At 35.5% G+C, this 17,109-nt stretch overlaps 1 protein-coding gene across 8 annotated transcripts in view; it reads right to left on the bottom strand.

Annotated features, from left to right (window-relative positions):
* Positions 1–17,109, bottom strand: part of LOC123880988 (Ca(2+)/calmodulin-responsive adenylate cyclase) — a 94,823-nt gene that overhangs the window by 46,324 nt on the left and 31,390 nt on the right. For 7 of the 8 annotated variants that reach the window (XM_045929464.1, XM_045929465.1, XM_045929466.1 and 4 more), the window contains exons 4-5: positions 7,409–7,558; positions 3,815–3,933 (exon numbers count right to left, since the gene is read on the bottom strand). In XM_045929464.1, the coding sequence (XP_045785420.1) occupies positions 3,815–3,933; positions 7,409–7,558 (269 nt within the window). Of the gene's footprint in view, positions 1–3,814; positions 3,934–7,211; positions 7,361–7,408; positions 7,559–17,109 lie in introns of those variants that run through there. The other variant, XM_045929472.1, reaches the window with a different exon arrangement.

The following is a 17,109-nucleotide window of genomic DNA, read 5'->3' as shown; positions in this document are numbered from 1 at the left end:
ATTATTACTTAACTCATACAGATAAGTTATATTAATTTTAGGGGGTACATCTTAGACATATACCTAATAATAAAGTACTGTGAGAACAACAGGACTAACATATCGTATACATTATGTTCAATGTTCATAGTAACACCCGCAATTACATACTTTAATACATTACTGATTTTCAATCCAGACCAAATATTTATTTTGCTAGGATTAAATTAGGTAATTATATTTAAACTGTGCTATAAGCGTGTAATTGTAGGTCAGAATAATTACTATTTATTCATCTGTGGCCAATATACATTAAAAATGGCGCTAAAACCGCATGCAGTGAAACTCGTCAATCATTTATATAGAATTCACGTACAGACGCATCGAAACCAATCAGTTGGCAGCTAATTAACTTTATATCCAACAGGACATCCAATGATTTATATCGTAACGATTTATGTTTTAGCAATCATATGGATGCGCCTACTTGTGGTAGGTATAATATATTTTTCTATTTTGAAGTTATGCACATAGCTTCGAAGTTTTGAGCAAAGTATCACTTGCTGTAACGGTGAAGGAAAATACTGTGAGGAAACTTACATGCCTGAGAGTTCTCCGTAATATTCTCAAAGATGTGTGAAGTCTGCCAACCCAAACTTAGCCAGCGTGCTAGACATGACAAATCCTCTCATTTTGAGAGGAGACCAGTCTCAGTAGTGAGTCGGCGATAATCATACAATTTCTTCTTTGCACGTTACCTTTTCATGGCCCGTCCTCTTACTCACTTTGATGAATTCGGTACAAAATAGCTTTCATTCCATAAACGTACATAGGCTAGGAACTTTATATCCCGGAAAAGTCCCATGGGATTTTTAAAAACCTAAATCAACGAGGAGAAAATCGCGGGACCATCTAGTTTTTCATATTTTGAATCAAATGAAAATGTATGAAAACGCCTAAAGCCTAAAATAACACAAGTACCTTAATGAGAAATGAATTACTAAATCGTCAATTTGTAAATAAGTTAATTACGAAACTCAAGTATACCAGGCGCTTTACGACTTATTTAATACTTTTATAAGTCTTCAAGGAGCATTATGAAAACAGTTTTATGTAACTGGCTAATTTAATGAACTTTTTATGTCCCTAATTATGAAATTAGTTTCAATAAGCTAAATAATTAATATTTACGTAGTTTGTTTCCATAAAAGGGACATGTTTAGAGTTCAGAAGTTTCTTACAATTCGTTAGACGCCACTGATGCTACTATGGTTTAACAGTCCTGAGACTAAATTACCATAAACTGTCCGTAAAACAATGTGATTTTCTAATAGCTACTAGTTAGTGAAAGATAAAGCTTATCAATTCTTTAAAACTATCTGGAGACAGGTACCTGGAGTTGGACTTTAGACAAGCTCAAACATAAAAAGAATGAAAGTCGGTATGGGGTGTCATTCAAGATGTGTCAATGAGCTCGAAACACTTTGAGGTGTAGAAAACATTTGACGTCTAAATTACATCATTACTTTGAGTAACGGGCAGAATGGTAGTGCCAAATGAATAATTAATTACCTTGTTGGCGTGTATGAAAATACTAAATAAGAAATATAATATTATATGAACGTCATACGTGGACAGGTGTTTATGCTAAAGTACGAGTGAATTAAAAAAATACAAGTTGAAAATCGCTTTTTTGCGGCAAAACCATGGCCGTGACGTAGCCAGGACTGGTCTTATGAAGTTAAGGTGTATTATGTCTGTCTGTCCGTCTGTCGTGTCTGTCAAGAACACCTATAGGGTACTTTCCTTTGACCTAGAATCATGTAATTTGGCAGGTAGGTAGGTCTTATAGAACAAGCAAAGGGAAAAATCCGGAAACCGTGAATTTGTGTTACTTATATCACAAAAAAAATAAAATGTGTTCATGAATAAATATTAGTGTTTACAATTTCCAAAGTAAGATAACTATACCAAATGGGGTATCATATGAAAGGGCTTTACCTGTACTTTTGTATTAATGTATAAAAGGAGAAACTCAAATAGCAACTATCGGCTTAAGCCGCTGAGTCTAAAACTTGAGATTTTCGTAAATTTTCCTTATAACATGGACCTCCACTAAGAAAAGATTTTCAGTTTACCCGATCGAAGACGAGGCGGATCAGATCAGATAAATCTCTATTCTTGAATTAAGTGGGAATATTGAAAGAGAAAAGACGTGCGTAAACGTGGGTTAATGTAATAAGCTGGTCATGACCCCACGAAAAAGCAATATGTCACCATGACACCAAGTTTACACAAATTGATCCATCAACGTATAACCCCTTGGCCTTGGCTGTCAACCTTTTCAATACTTTCGCGTTTCATTAGCTGTGATTAGTCAGAGGCAGAGCTTTCGTTTTACTAGGAACAACAACACAAAATTTGTGCTTTGTGAGGCGAGCAAAACGTACCTAAGTAGGTACTACTGATTATAATAATAACAACAACTTGAGCACGGTAATGGTTTACCGTGACTTGAGGCAACATTTACGATCTTTTGCCTGCGACTTTATCCTCGTGAATTTATCCTACCCTTTAAGAACAATATTTATTATTATTATTGTTCATCCGGAAATTCCTAAATTATTTATTTATCCGGAAATCGAATTTTCAGAGGGTTTGATTATTGCGTCTTAAGATTTTGTTAAATCTACTAAGAGCATGAGAGGCTACGGATTAGCGCTACTATGATAATTCATCTTTGCATTTTGAGTAAACATTAATATTAGCTTAATCGTTATGATTAACGCAGCTATTAAATTTAATCAATAGAGGCAGGTTATTGAGTCGAGAGGAATCATTCGTGGATCAATTTGGAGGCAGGCCAAAACCGCAATGTTTCGATAAGATATATCTATTACCAAGCAAAAGTAATTTAACACAAATTCATAATAACTCGTGGATAAGTAATTTTATACAAACTCTGATACACATTGTCTGATTTATATGAAACACGAAACTGTTAAGCTATATCATAATATAATATGTCCTTCAATAATTATAATTTATCATTAAATGACGTATGTGGGGTATGTTTAACAATCACTTTCTACTCATTCACAGAATCGCACTTAAAATTATTTCGATTATAAAATTGGTCTGCAAAAAAATCTATCTAAATACTATGGTTTTGAAAAACGTACTAAAATCTATTCTGCTATATCAATTCTATATTGGTTACGATTAGGGATGGATGTTATGGAGCTGCATAACCGTAACTATCGGATATCCGAAACGTCGGATATTCGATGGTTGGCCGGTAGTAGAAACTAGAAATCCAAACCCATAACAAATATGCATACAATAATTTCAAGGAGATAAGTTTACATAGAGGCACTTTAAACACTTTATCGCACCGCTTGCATTTTGTTTCGATAGATTTTGTTTTAAAAAGTTTGTGTCTGAATCTCTGAAAGTATCGGATATCCGCAATAATTTAATATTCGTATCCATAGGCAAAACCGATAACGCAATTGTATTAAGTCCATATGAATATTTATTTCCGAAATCTCATTTATACCTTGCAAACCACAGACAAGGGAACAAGCAAAACCTACTCGGGATATCTTCGCAAAATTACAACGTAATTAAAATTAAAACGGTAAGCGTCATAATCTGCATTACCTACTTACTTTTTTTTTTATTGTTGTAACATGGAATTAAAATATCTGCTAAAACTTAATGTAGCTCATAGGTAGCCTAATAACAGAAAAATACAAAATACGTGGTTGAGATAATGTATCTTTGACAAAGTTGCGGTAAACCGCGTAAAGCCTTGTTAATCGATCCGACTCACCTGACTTGCTCGTGCTTTTGAATGTAAATCTTATGGAACTGCCCCTCCACAGGCGATATAATGTCGTTCTTCATCTCCATAGCGACGTGTTGCGGCAAAACGGATAGCAGTAATCGTTCCTGTTGACAATGATCCAAGGGTTTATGAGCTCTGTGTATTCAAGTGAAATATTTCTATGAATACGGTTATTTTAACGTTTAAACTTTGTGAGTGATTTCCATTACAAATAGAGATTATTACGGCTATATTCACGTATTTATTAGATGTAAGCCCGAATAGTTTCCGTCAACCGCGACGCGCAGCCAGCTGAGTTCCTGTGAAAAAGGACCCCGTATGGGTTAGAAACTAGTCAGGATTTTGCATTTAGATAAATCCTCATCTTCAAGTCGTCTTCAAATAAATTTTCATTCAATGTTGGTAACCATTTATTTTTTGTTCAACAGTTTTGTGTGCGTCGTTCATAAAAAGAACGAATAGAGGGCTATTCATTTCTATAATTTAGTAGACGACTGCATTAAATTCTTCCGCCTCTTATGCTTAATCGCAGCTAAATCCGAACTTTGTTCGACAGTCTGCAGAAATAATGATAAGCGTGCTTACTGCTTACCCTCTACCCGTGACGGGGCAAATATTTGCTCAGAGCAATAATCACGGTCTGGGACAAATTTTGTTCGTTTTGTATGTCTCCAGAATCCAGGGGAAAAAACAAGAGTTTGTATTAGGTTTACGGAATTTAAAATATTATCCTCTACTATGTATATATTATACATAGTTCGGAAAACCGATTAAGGTTGGGATCCCAAGGTGCCTAGAATGGTAATCATGCACCGGAAAGCTCAGCGTTAGAAGACCTTGCGACAGATGGATAAGCGACCGTGGCATGAGGAAGTCCCCCTACAAGAAACTATGTCCAGCAGTGGACACCTATCGGTTGATAATGATGTTGATGTTCATGTACGTACTGCTAATATTTGCTCAAAGCAATTTACAATCGCGGAGGAGATTTGTTCGTTTTGTATGTCTCGGTGATCGAGAAACAAATAAACGGGAGTTTGTATGTATTAGGATTACGAATTTAGGGTATTATTTGTGTAAGAATGGTAGCCTAGTAGTTATGATGTCGGCCTCCTAGCCGCGGCACGCATCTTTAACTTTTTGGAGTGATATGCGTTCTAAGCAATTAAAATCAATTGCTTTAACGGTGAAAGAATTCCTGAGAATTCTTCATAATGTTCTCAAAGGTGTGTGAAGTCGGCCAATGCGCACTTTACCAGATTGATAGACTATTAGGCCAGTCAATTTAGCCTCTGAAGCCGAACTAAGTCGTGGCACTTTCATTTTTTAATATGTTGTTTGGGTCGATAGTCCAAGATGTTATGCAAAGTTTCCACCCTCAGGGATGTACGGAAATGGGTGAAAGAGGGTGAAAACTGATTTTTTGTTTATAACTTTGTGTAAAAAAAGTCCGACAGGGTGGAAAATTTAGGAGATGGTATGATAAATAATTCCTAACATTGTATTAAATTTTCCACCATGTTTGTTTATTGCAAAATAGTTTATTTAAAAATACGAGCGTTTTTATGAATATAGTGGTAAAAAAAATTCCGAATGGGTGGAAAAGTTGATAAAATGTTGTTTATAACAAGAGAAATGACATATTTAAGTTTCCACCGTTTTTGTTATATCTTTGTTTAAACAAATAAAAATTTGAAGATGTTGAATGTAGAAATAAAGTAAAAGATGGTGGAAATTGTTAGATAACTTGAAAAACAATGTTTCCAACATATTATGCATGTTAATAAGTTTTTTTATCATTTTATTCGTTATTACTTAATTAACAATTAATAAAAAATCGTTGTTTTCAGTTCTTATATTTCATAAACATGCATAATATGTTGGAAACATTGTTTTTCAAGTTATCTAACAATTTCCACCATCTTTTACTTTATTTCTACATTCAACATCTTAAAATTTTTATTTGTTTAAACAAAGATGTAACAAAAACGGTGGAAACTTAAATATGTCATTTCTCTTGTTATAAACAACATTTTATTAACTTTTCCAACCATTCGGAATTTTTTACCACTATATTCATAAAAACGCTCGTATTTTTAAATAAACTATTTTGCAATAAACAAACATGGTGGAAAATTTAATACAATGTTAGGAATTATTTATCATACCATCTCCTAAATTTTCCACCCTGTCGGACTTTTTTACACAAAGTTATAAACAAAAAATCAGTTTTCACCCTCTTTCACCCATTTCCGTACATCACTGAGGGTGGAAACTTTGCATAAAATCTTGGACTATCGACCCAAACAACATATTAAAAAATGAAAGTGCCACGACTTAGTTCGGCTTCAGAGGCTAAATTGACTGGCCTATATAGCTAAACCCTCCTTATTCTGAGAGGACACCTGTGCTCAGTAATGAGCCGGCGATGGGTTGATGATGATGATCATGATAATTTGGACAAGTCTTCAATCTCGTATTCCGATGGCGTTAATTGTGAACATCACAATCTAGTGTGAATATGTACAAAAATAAAATAGGCAATTAGAAACACCATACGAAATCAATGACGCTTCAAATATGAATATTAAACTGTCGAATATTCTCGATATTAATGTTTAATGTTTTCGTGGAAAACCATTGTGGTTTAGTGTCCTGTCTACCCATTGGTGCAGACATCCTGTTCAGTACAGTGATCGATCTTGCGCTTCGTGTGTTACTTAGTTTCACTTCAACGGACCCTCGTCACTTCCGGTAGAACCGTATGCTGCAAAGTTCGTTTTGAACTGCACCGGAAACTTATCCTTGCTGGATGAATATGGGCAATGTAGTTCTATACAAAGTCTATTAGAGTTTGTTAATTAGTCACTCAGCGGGCGATAAAGAGATCTATACTTAGAGTTTCTATACGTGATCAAATCAGAAACGAGAGTACCAGAGCTGGTAACCGAAACTCCTTAGCGTGTTACAAGGATGAAGTGGTAATCGGCAGGCCGCAAAATTCGTAAAACCGATAGACGTTAGGATCCCAAGGGGCTAGAATGGCAGTCTCGCACTGGAAGAACCCTCACTAGGTGGACAGACGACACATCAAGCGAGTCCAGGGAGCCGCTGGCTTCAGGCAGGTCAGGATCGTGGTGTCTGGAGATCCGTACAAGAGACCTATGTCCAGTAGTGGACGTCTATTTGCTAACGACGATGATGACGATGATGATGATGATGATTATGAAAGTGCATAGCCAATTGCAAACACATCCCTGTCAGTTCTATCTCCCACTGACGTACAGACGAACATATATGTAAGTACACAGGAACACCACCACGTTGCCCAGGATCTGTTCAGTTGGACAGCTTTACCTGAAGCCAACTGTCTCATGCTTACCAGTTTCTCATTCTCGTCCTCCATGTCGAGGCGCGCCGCGATGCAGTTGCGCGTGTCGAGGAAGGCGCGGCGCTGCGCGTTCTCCATCAGCGAGTGCATCAGCGCGCCGACCACGTTCACGCACACGAACACCACCACGTTGCCCAGGATCTGTTCAGTTGGACAGCTTTACCTGAAGCCAACTGTCTCATGCTTACCAGTTTCTCATTCTCGTCCTCCATGTCGAGGCGCGCCGCGATGCAGTTGCGCGTGTCGAGGAAGGCGCGGCGCTGCGCGTTCTCCATCAGCGAGTGCATCAGCGCGCCGACCACGTTCACGCACACGAACACCACCACGTTGCCCAGGATCTGTTCAATTGGACAGCTTTAATACTCAAAACGAACCCAGTACTATAATTATCGACTAGAATGTTTATTTTTGAAATGAAAACCATTTTATGCGTTTAGAGATTTCGGGACGAGTAAAATCTTCATGATCGCATCACCGACATGCTAATCTTAATAGTGCTCGGAGTGCTTCCTCGTTTCTAATCCGAACCGCTAGGATATAGAACGTCCTTCCAGCATTAGTTCTCCCCTCCACCTTTAACATGGGTACCTTAAAGTCGAGCGTGAATAGGCAACTATCTTCTAGGCAAGCACGCTCCATCATAGGCTGCATCATCACTTGCCAGCAGGTCTGATTGCAGCCAAGCCTGAGTAACGAATCTCTTGTTCATAATGTGCGGTAACGCAGACGTCTTTCGCAGTGTGCCTACGTTAAAATTACATAAACACTGAGATACGAAATAGGCCTTCAAGTCGGTTGAGAGACACAACGAACAAGATGTGTACTTGTGTCGAGCGTGCTTCAATCTAAACAGCTAAACGTTCAAGCTAATGTTTCCGAACAATAAAACTCCATGCAATATTTTCTTTTTAGGCAAAAATTATTTTCAAAATTACATATCTACAATTACAAGATATTTCATAGTTTTACTTAAATGCGGAGCTAAACAAATGCTAGTGGTTCAAGTTCATTTTAATTATTATGTACCTATATAGGTAAGTTACCTAGATAAAAGGTAAAATACTACCATATTATTATATTGAAACGTATCCATACCCAATTCATGTATTCATTGGCAAATTTTTTTAAACCTATTATTGTGACTATTTTTAAACGCACTATATAGTAAAATCGCTTTCCTTTTATGGTACGTGTTCTTATATCAAAACCAATTTCGTTAGAAGTAAGCCTCTCTGATCTTTGCGACCGTCAAAGGCCGTGTAGCCTTTGTAACAGCAAAGTATATTTTGTAAGACGGTAAGGTAAAAAAACATCTCGAATCTCGACATAGAATCGCTAGCGTAAGCCTCTTAAAGGTTGGCCAAACGCGACATGTGATAGATACGTGTTCAATGTGGTCTCAGATGTTTTAAAGCTCATAAAAGAAACATTAATACAGTAATTCCTCTACAATGGAGAAGAAGCGTAGGAATCGCTATGCATGCTGCATATAATTTCTTGAATAACAAATCTAAAGGCGGAAACCAACTATGGGGAGCGTCCGAAAGCCGCGGCTGGCAGCCGCGATTGATAGGTCCGGTCGTACGGTCGTATGGGACGCGGCATGAGAGATATCTCTTGGACGCCCCAACGCTCAAGATTACATCCGCGACTTACTTCCTATAGTGTGCACAATTCATATTGTGTGTATATATATATATATATATGTATATGTATATAGTTTCGTGTGTGTTATACAGATACCTTTAAACCCATCCATCAGCCGAATGGTAATTTATTTCAGGCCTTACACGCGTTTAGTGCGACGATGTGTAATTCTGCTGTCGTCGTGCCGTCACGCTTTGTATGTACCCAGGCCTTTAACGCTGTCCAGGGTCAAACACGAGTAGGGTACATGCTCTCCTGATTTATTATATATCAGATTAGGAAAACGGACACATGGATGGTTTAGAGTTTTAGACTTTAGTCGGTCTGTTTGAATCATTGCACATGCATTATTCACGACGTTTTATCACAGTCAACATAAACAGCGTTACAAAATAGTAGTCCATAAAAAAATTGCTCTACAAATGGAACGCTATCAATCAGTGCCACGCGTAAATGACTTGTCAAAATTAATGCACATGCATTTTTGTATCGTGTACTGATTAGAACATACATACATACATGTTAAATTGTGATATTCGTATTTCACATGTTGTCTTAAGACGTCGACTAAGAAAGCCGAATAATTTGACAATAATTTCTTATTATTTTATTTGAACATTTATTTAACAGGGTTCTCTCCCGTCACTCGCTTCATACAATCGTAGTTCCAATTTCATTTGAATATTAAGCAACCAAAGTCCATGGTATTTTGCAGACATATTCTAGAAACTAATATCTGTGTCTGTGGTGTTTTAGATTTTTCTAAAAATATGTACTTTTAAAATAACAGGTGCTCAAAGATTTGTATGTCAATTTTTAAGACCGTGTAACTTTGAAACCGAATAATTTAACAGAAATCTGGAAAACCACAGACATAGATATTAGTTTCTAGAATATATCTGCAAAATTTCATGGACTTTGGTTGCTTAATATTCAAATGAAATTGGAACTACGTTTGTATGAAGCGAGTGACGGAGAGAGCCCTCTTAAGACAATGCTCTAGCTCTAGTTTGAAGGCATAATTGCATAACAAAAAAGTGTTCACTAGGATTTACGTTAGTTGAGAATGTTATAGAAAAATAAATACGCCCCTAGCGAGTAGTAAAGCTCTGACTTCGTAAAATAAACTCAAACTTCAGTAAACTAGTTTTGCTTACTAAATATCCATACTTATTTGCCGTACTTTCCGTTCCTATTGGGGCATATTTGTCATATTACCCATTATGGTAAATATGGTAAATAAGTTTCGCAAAATCCAAAGTCAAGAGGTGCATGCAAAAAAAAAAAATAGGTACCTACCTACACGTGCAATTGTAACAGTTTCGCCCGCACTGAGCAGATTCAAGAAATATTGATGACGTCAATTGGCACTGGTCACTAGCGTGACCTAATAAAGGTAAACGCGCGATTTGATCTGTGAAGATCCTTGCAGGAGACCTTCGCCCAGCAGTGGACGTCTATCGGTCGAGACGACGACGACGACATAAATCTCATAAATATTCAGTTTATTTTGCTAAGGCTGAGTTCACGGCCTACTGACCTTTAAGCGCCTACATTGTTTGTTTCTATTCACAACAATTTACTAAAAACATGAAGTTCATTGTTAATAGAATGTGAGCTTGTGATTTTCTTGACGCCATAAATTCCAGCTTCTATAGTAATTTTTTTTTAATTTAAAAACATATTATCTATAAGGAATCATTTAGATAGTATCTAGGGTCAGTTGCATATCAAGTCACTAAAAAAAATTACCTATTCATACCTCCAGATCCAGAAAGGTCAAAGGTATTTTGATCTAAATTTAACAAGGCCTTACTTGTTCAACCCTGCAATTTCCTATTATTGATGGCCAAAGTTCAACGATAACCATAACGAAACTTCCGCCTGATGCAACGGGCGCAGTATAACAACAATGCTCAATATTGGGCATGTAAACTTTCATAAAGCTCACAATACATGTACCTACAAGATACAAGAGTCTACCCTATATTATCAAGACAAATTGATAAGTAACGAAAAGCCATTCAAACGAAGGCCCATCAGCCCAACACGAGTAGACGTTTATTTTGATTCATAGATAGCCCACATCAAAATCACGTTTGAAAGCAATCACAACTAATTATTTGTTCGAACGCATGCACGTAGTTTTTATCTGTTGTTCAAATAACATTACTTAGTCATTACTAGAGAATAGAGATAGAGACGAGAAAGCTGCCGTTGTCCGACCACTTTTATCTTACTTTTGCGTACATTAGTAAACGATCGTTCTGAAACGTGTTTATTAACATGCCACGAGGGCGTGTGACACTTTCTGATAATCTTAGCGATATGAAACAGTAAATTGTTAAACAAAAACAATAACATATTCCAACTTTCTTTAAAAGTTACATTAACACTTTTCCAAAGTATATTTAGACTTGTCAGGTACATTGTCAGATTGCTATTTATTGGACGCAAAAGCACAGCACCACGGAGTACGAATTTCTAAAAGCCATGTCTTAGTAAAAAGATAGTCTAAGCCTAAACAAAGAGATATAAAAATGCACTGAATCGATAATAATATTTCGAAACCTCTATTCTGCCTCCGTTCCAGCCATTCGCCGTCCAATTTCCGTAGCGAATACACTTTTCAATATATTCAAAACTGAATATAAATCTTTTTGCATTGATTTTAACTCTAGGAATAGAAGCTAGTGAATATTTCAAAAGACGAAGAACTCATAATATAAGCGTGCAGGAGATTCACAAGATTCAACATCTAACATGTTTTCCAAATGTTTTATTTGAAAAATGTATATGAATCAAATAAAACGGGATGTACCAAAGTCTGTACGTGTACATTGTGCAACTTATTTTCCTTAGGCACTGCTAGTCGCTTTTCGTAAAGAGACGCGTAGATATTATAGATATAGAAAGTTTTTTTTACTAAAATAAATTCTTAAAAATGCTTCAAATGTTTTTTGCTAAGTAGCGCTAACGTTTTAGCTTTGAACTATCACGCACAAATCAAAACTACCTAAAACGACCCAAGTCCTATTTTACCATAAGGTTAAAAGATTTCTTTAGTACCTAGAGAAATAATTTTCTACTGCTCTATGATTTTATAAAAATACAGCGAAGTTTACTTTTACCAAAGACTTTTTGCATTGTCTTAGAGTTGGCATAACCTTCTCAAACCCACGGAGGTGTCAATAATGCAGGACGGTCTGACACTGAATAAATTTCACACATATAACGTTGCGGCAATATTATTATGGAAATTCGATGTGAACTCATTCTTGTTCATAATATTGTTCAGTCAAAAATCAACTCTTGAAGATATAAAACATAGATAGAAGACCTAGTAATATAAAAAGACGTAGGTATAAGATGATTTATAAGATATTTATAAGATTTTGATACTTATGAGATATTAGTTTACTAAGAGTATAATATATTAGGTCACTACCCTGAATGTAAATATGTACATAATTACAAAATTTAAATTCTACTCAAAAGTAAGATGGAAGTTTTTTACTTTAAGATAATACGAGTAGGTATAAAAGATTACCTACTCTTGGTACCGTTACATACATAATATGACTACACGCTACAAGTATAATACCTTTAACTGAGACTTCTTTAAAATGTATGAAATAAGAAGTAGAGCACCATCAGGGACATTCGCTTTTGATTAGAAAATATAATTTCTAACACAGCCGTAACCGGATGCAGCGATAACAGGTTGGAGAAAATACAGTATTTATTTACGTTTTTCTCCTCAAGGAAACAGGTATTTACGTTGGAACTTTTCTTAGTAGTGTTGATAAGCTTATTGGATACAACTATCTGATTTTAAGAAGTGAAATCCCCAGCAAAGATAAATGTTTATAACTTCCTATTAAAAGATAGTTTTTTAAACATGACCTAAATACACAGAGATGCATTCTAGATAGAAGGTTATTTTACCGCATGTGTGTGCGCATGTACCAGAATGTAGGCATGCCCAATTAAGCGCACTCTCATCTAATTGTCGGTAAGTGTTTAGCGTGAATTGTCGTAGCATAATGATGATTAACGTACCCGTACCCGCCACAATGTGTTATGTGAAAACATCTTCCATTTTTACCATACGTATATTACATACAGCTCAAATCCCAGAACGAGACAAAGGAAGAAAGAGGATTTCTTTCAAGAAATTCTCAATGGCAGCTCCTGGGCTGCTAAGTTGGGGAGTTGGCGGAAGAGAGGTTGTGGAGTTGATGGTTTTTCACCCCTGTGCCTCGGATAACATACCGAATCGATTATGACTCCTGCGTCTAACTTCGCTCCTGGTGTATGAAGTATGTTTTCACCCCTGTGCCTCGGATAACATACCGAATCGATTATGACTCCTGCGTCTAACTTCGCTCCTGGTGTATGAAGTATGCTTTTGCGCACACAATTTTGTGAACTATATTATCTCTTGCATAGTTGGCTAATCTCTGCTGAGATTTGCTGTCGTGGTCGATATTTGGCTAAGAGGGCATGATATTGAAGAATAATTATTAATATATAGATATTAGATAGGTACAGAAGATGTTAGGAGCTCTTTTTGTGTTTATTTGTGGTTACGTTTTTAATGAAAGCATGAGCGGTTTCCTTAGCATAAAAAGCGCCTTCAATCGGACTTTTTGTTATTTAAAAAAAAAATCTAATGACCCAGTTTTGATGTATATGCTTTACAAATCGTAGTTTGGCTAATAGTTAATACGTTCTAAATATTGCAAGCAAGTTCGGATGGTTTCACTTAGTTTTATTAATTTAAATTAACTTTAATAACGCATCCATCACACCAACATATCATATATAAATATTAATAATATTGTGGACATGCCGTCTATCGCAAGCGTGTCATTTGCGTAATTGTTTGTGAGCGATTAACCTAATTTCTAGTACATACATATTATGATCATCAATCTAGTTCTAGGTGCACCCGCACGACACCCCGGCAGAATATAATAAGGCAACCATGCCACAATCAAACAAATTAATTGCTTTTCTAAATACAAACACTTAGACTAAAGAGGAACATTAGCTAAGCTTTCAAAATAAGATACACATAATTTTAAGAGATCTGCACAATACAATAACTTTTATCAGAAAAGAAAAAGTACTGGCAACTTAGTACTTAAAAATTGTATTAAAGTTCACAATATTTTTATCAAAGTTGAACCAAGTTTAATGAATAATTAAATAAAACTTAACCGATGAAACAGTCAATATATATAATAATATAAATAGATAGTTCTTAGTTTTTCTTTTTCTAACAAAAAGAAACTTAGTATTCCAATATGACGTAGCAACTAGCAGACAAATGTTTTAAAAACACGATATTTTATTCGTACTTATTCATTTTTATGAGTATCTATCGATAGAAGTACGTCCCACACATCTAGCTAGATATTGTTTATAAATCAGTATTCAAACAGATTGTTCAATCATTATTATTAAAGAAGCACTTAAACAAACCAGATTTCTTTTCAAGTGGCTTTGTGTAGCAGAGGTCGCATGAGCAAATAAGTATTATTTATTATACGTAAGTAAAGAGGCATCAGGCGGCTTTGATCAATTACTCTAATCAAAAAATACTGACTATAATCAATATATATTCACTTATAACTGTTATTAATAGTGTTAGAAAAAATCTACTCTATTAAAGAGCAAAAGTCAACTTTAAAAAGTAAATACGTAAGCACCAAAACAAGACAGGTTCCAACGTTAAATGTAAAGTACAAAAGTACTTTCTTGTAATTTAGGGAGCCCAGTCATTTGACAGTCATGTGCATAAATAATTTTGAGGTGTTAATTCGTCATACTGGTACATAATATGGGGCAAAAGATAGCAAATTATTATCGAGCAAAAACACCCTGTAAGCTATTCAATCTTCCCGTTAAAATAAGAATTTGCCAATATTGCCATAACTATCCACTTTGACAAATGAGTTTTGTGCCCAAGTGCCTGCGATTCACGGAGGTCGGCCGAGCGTGATATAAATATTATTAAGCAGCTATCGGATAGGAAGCTTCCATAAATCACCCGCCATAGTCATCGAGAAACGTTTATAATAACATGACAACGGCTATTAATTAGAGTCAGCTAATAAGTATAACGGTTTTCCATAAAATACTCGATAGCTATGTGGATAAAAAAACATCCATAAAACGAGAGATAGGCAAATCATCAAGCTTAGCCATTTTAGACGAGTTTTTTGTAAATAAATATAGTCTTGAGAAGTAAATATAACTTTAGAATATTCAAAAAAGGGCCATAAAACAAAATCGTCGCGATTCGTATATTTTACGTTTTTAAAGTCATAAAATATTTTAGACAAAATAACGAGCTGAGCGAACGGCTTTCATTTCAACGGATTCACAAAACAATTGGTATAGAAATAACTGACACATCCATACTGGGTATATTCGGAAAAGCCACTTCGAAAACTCATTTATCTATACAACACAATACAATTCTTTATTTGCATAATGTGTTATAGCTATGTGTATAGTTTTCAGTTCCATCGCTAAGAATACCAGAGGTCGATCGGGTAAAACATCAAGGGTGGCTTAGTGGAAACGTTGGGATCGATGGGATCGAGAAGATTCCATAAATCACTGCCAGATCAAAAACTACTTACCCAGTTGTAATGATTGTTATTAATTGGTTTGATACGTTTAATAGCGGTTGTTCCAAGGAATAAAGCATAAGATGAGACTACACGGAACATATTACTTTGACCTTTAGAAGAAGGATGCATAGAGTCGAAAACTCCTACTAAATAAATAAGCTTCGGCAGTTTGTTTGTCTTTGCCATACTATGTGACATTGATGAAGGGAGTTTTGTCCCATGGACACACATGGAAGCCATATAAACAAACAAAGAAAAATATAGGTTGAATAAAATGTAGCACATTTCCTTATTGTTTACGAAGTTAAAGTACGAAGGCCTAGTTTTAAGTTAACCAACGTGACATACATATTTGTATATTTAATTGTTGGCGTTTTATCAAGTCCAGTATGGACAGGCAACCGTTTTTTAAATCTCCACAAAATTTTGGCCCAGTAATGTACGAAGTCTGTTGTCACGTGTTTTAACTTCAACACATTGCCTTGTATTCATTGTAAGTATAATAAGTAGTGTAAAATTTAATTAAATATTATTCTCATTCGAAGTTTGACGCAACCATATTATTACCCATACTAATATCATAAACACGAAAGTTCTCGTATAGGTATCTAATATCTATCTGCTAGCTTTTCATGGTCCACCCGTTTAGCCGATTTTGACGTAGAGAGACAGCTTGCTTCCCGAAAAAGGACAGGCTATTTTTTGCCCCGTAAAATCAAAAATTTCCCACAGGCGTAGATAATATAAAAATCCCGTGACAGGTTTTACAAAAACTTTAAATCCACACCGAAAAGTCGTGGGATCATCTTTTTGTTATCTACAGAGAAGTTACCGAAGACGAATATAAGCTATTTTCTATCTAAATTTTCCAGGACAAAAAGTAGCTTATTGTCCTTTTTTAGGAAGCTATCTTTGTACGTCAAAATCGGTTAAAAGGATGGGCTGTGAAAAGTTTTTCGAGAACTTCCCGTGATTTTTAAAAAACCGAAACTTACGCGGATGAAGTGGCAGGCATCATCTAACTAACATAATTCTAAAGGAGGTATTCTCAGCTAAGTTCCTTTAGTAATTCATTGAGGAATACATTAATCGCATTCGGCACGCGGCTCTGATTTACACACACCAGATGTTGGCGTGATCTGAACCAAGTAATGCCATTTAATCTTACATGTAAGTACTGCATTTGTGCAAATCAGTTTGATTTATGCATCACCAATTAGTAGTAATTTGTCTTTACGATCATTCCATTAAATCTATGATGCTTTTTCTGCGCCTTTAATTAATTTTATTTATCAAGCTATTGCGCTATATTTAGTAGTTTGAAAATTCTTAACATTTTAATTGTAACATTGATTGAGTAAATTGATTAATTTAAAGGTAAAAAATATAGTTGAGACGCATTTAAAACTGCATACTTACTCACATGAATAATAATTACCTTATACCACTTATACATACACTAAAACATATTTCATGATAATATGTTCAGCGTTATTAACCGACTTCCAAAAAAGGAGGAGGTTCTCAATTCGTCGGAATCTTTTTTTTTTAGTAGTAGCAAAAATAGCATAAAGCTTTATTGCAACAAAACAAAA

The sequence above is a fragment of the Maniola jurtina genome, chromosome 3 (genome assembly GCF_905333055.1).
Source record: "Maniola jurtina chromosome 3, ilManJurt1.1, whole genome shotgun sequence".
In the NCBI taxonomy this organism is placed as follows: Eukaryota; Metazoa; Arthropoda; class Insecta; order Lepidoptera; family Nymphalidae; genus Maniola; species Maniola jurtina.
Note: the sequence above shows the minus strand (reverse complement) of the source record. Positions and strands in the feature narration are given on the sequence as shown.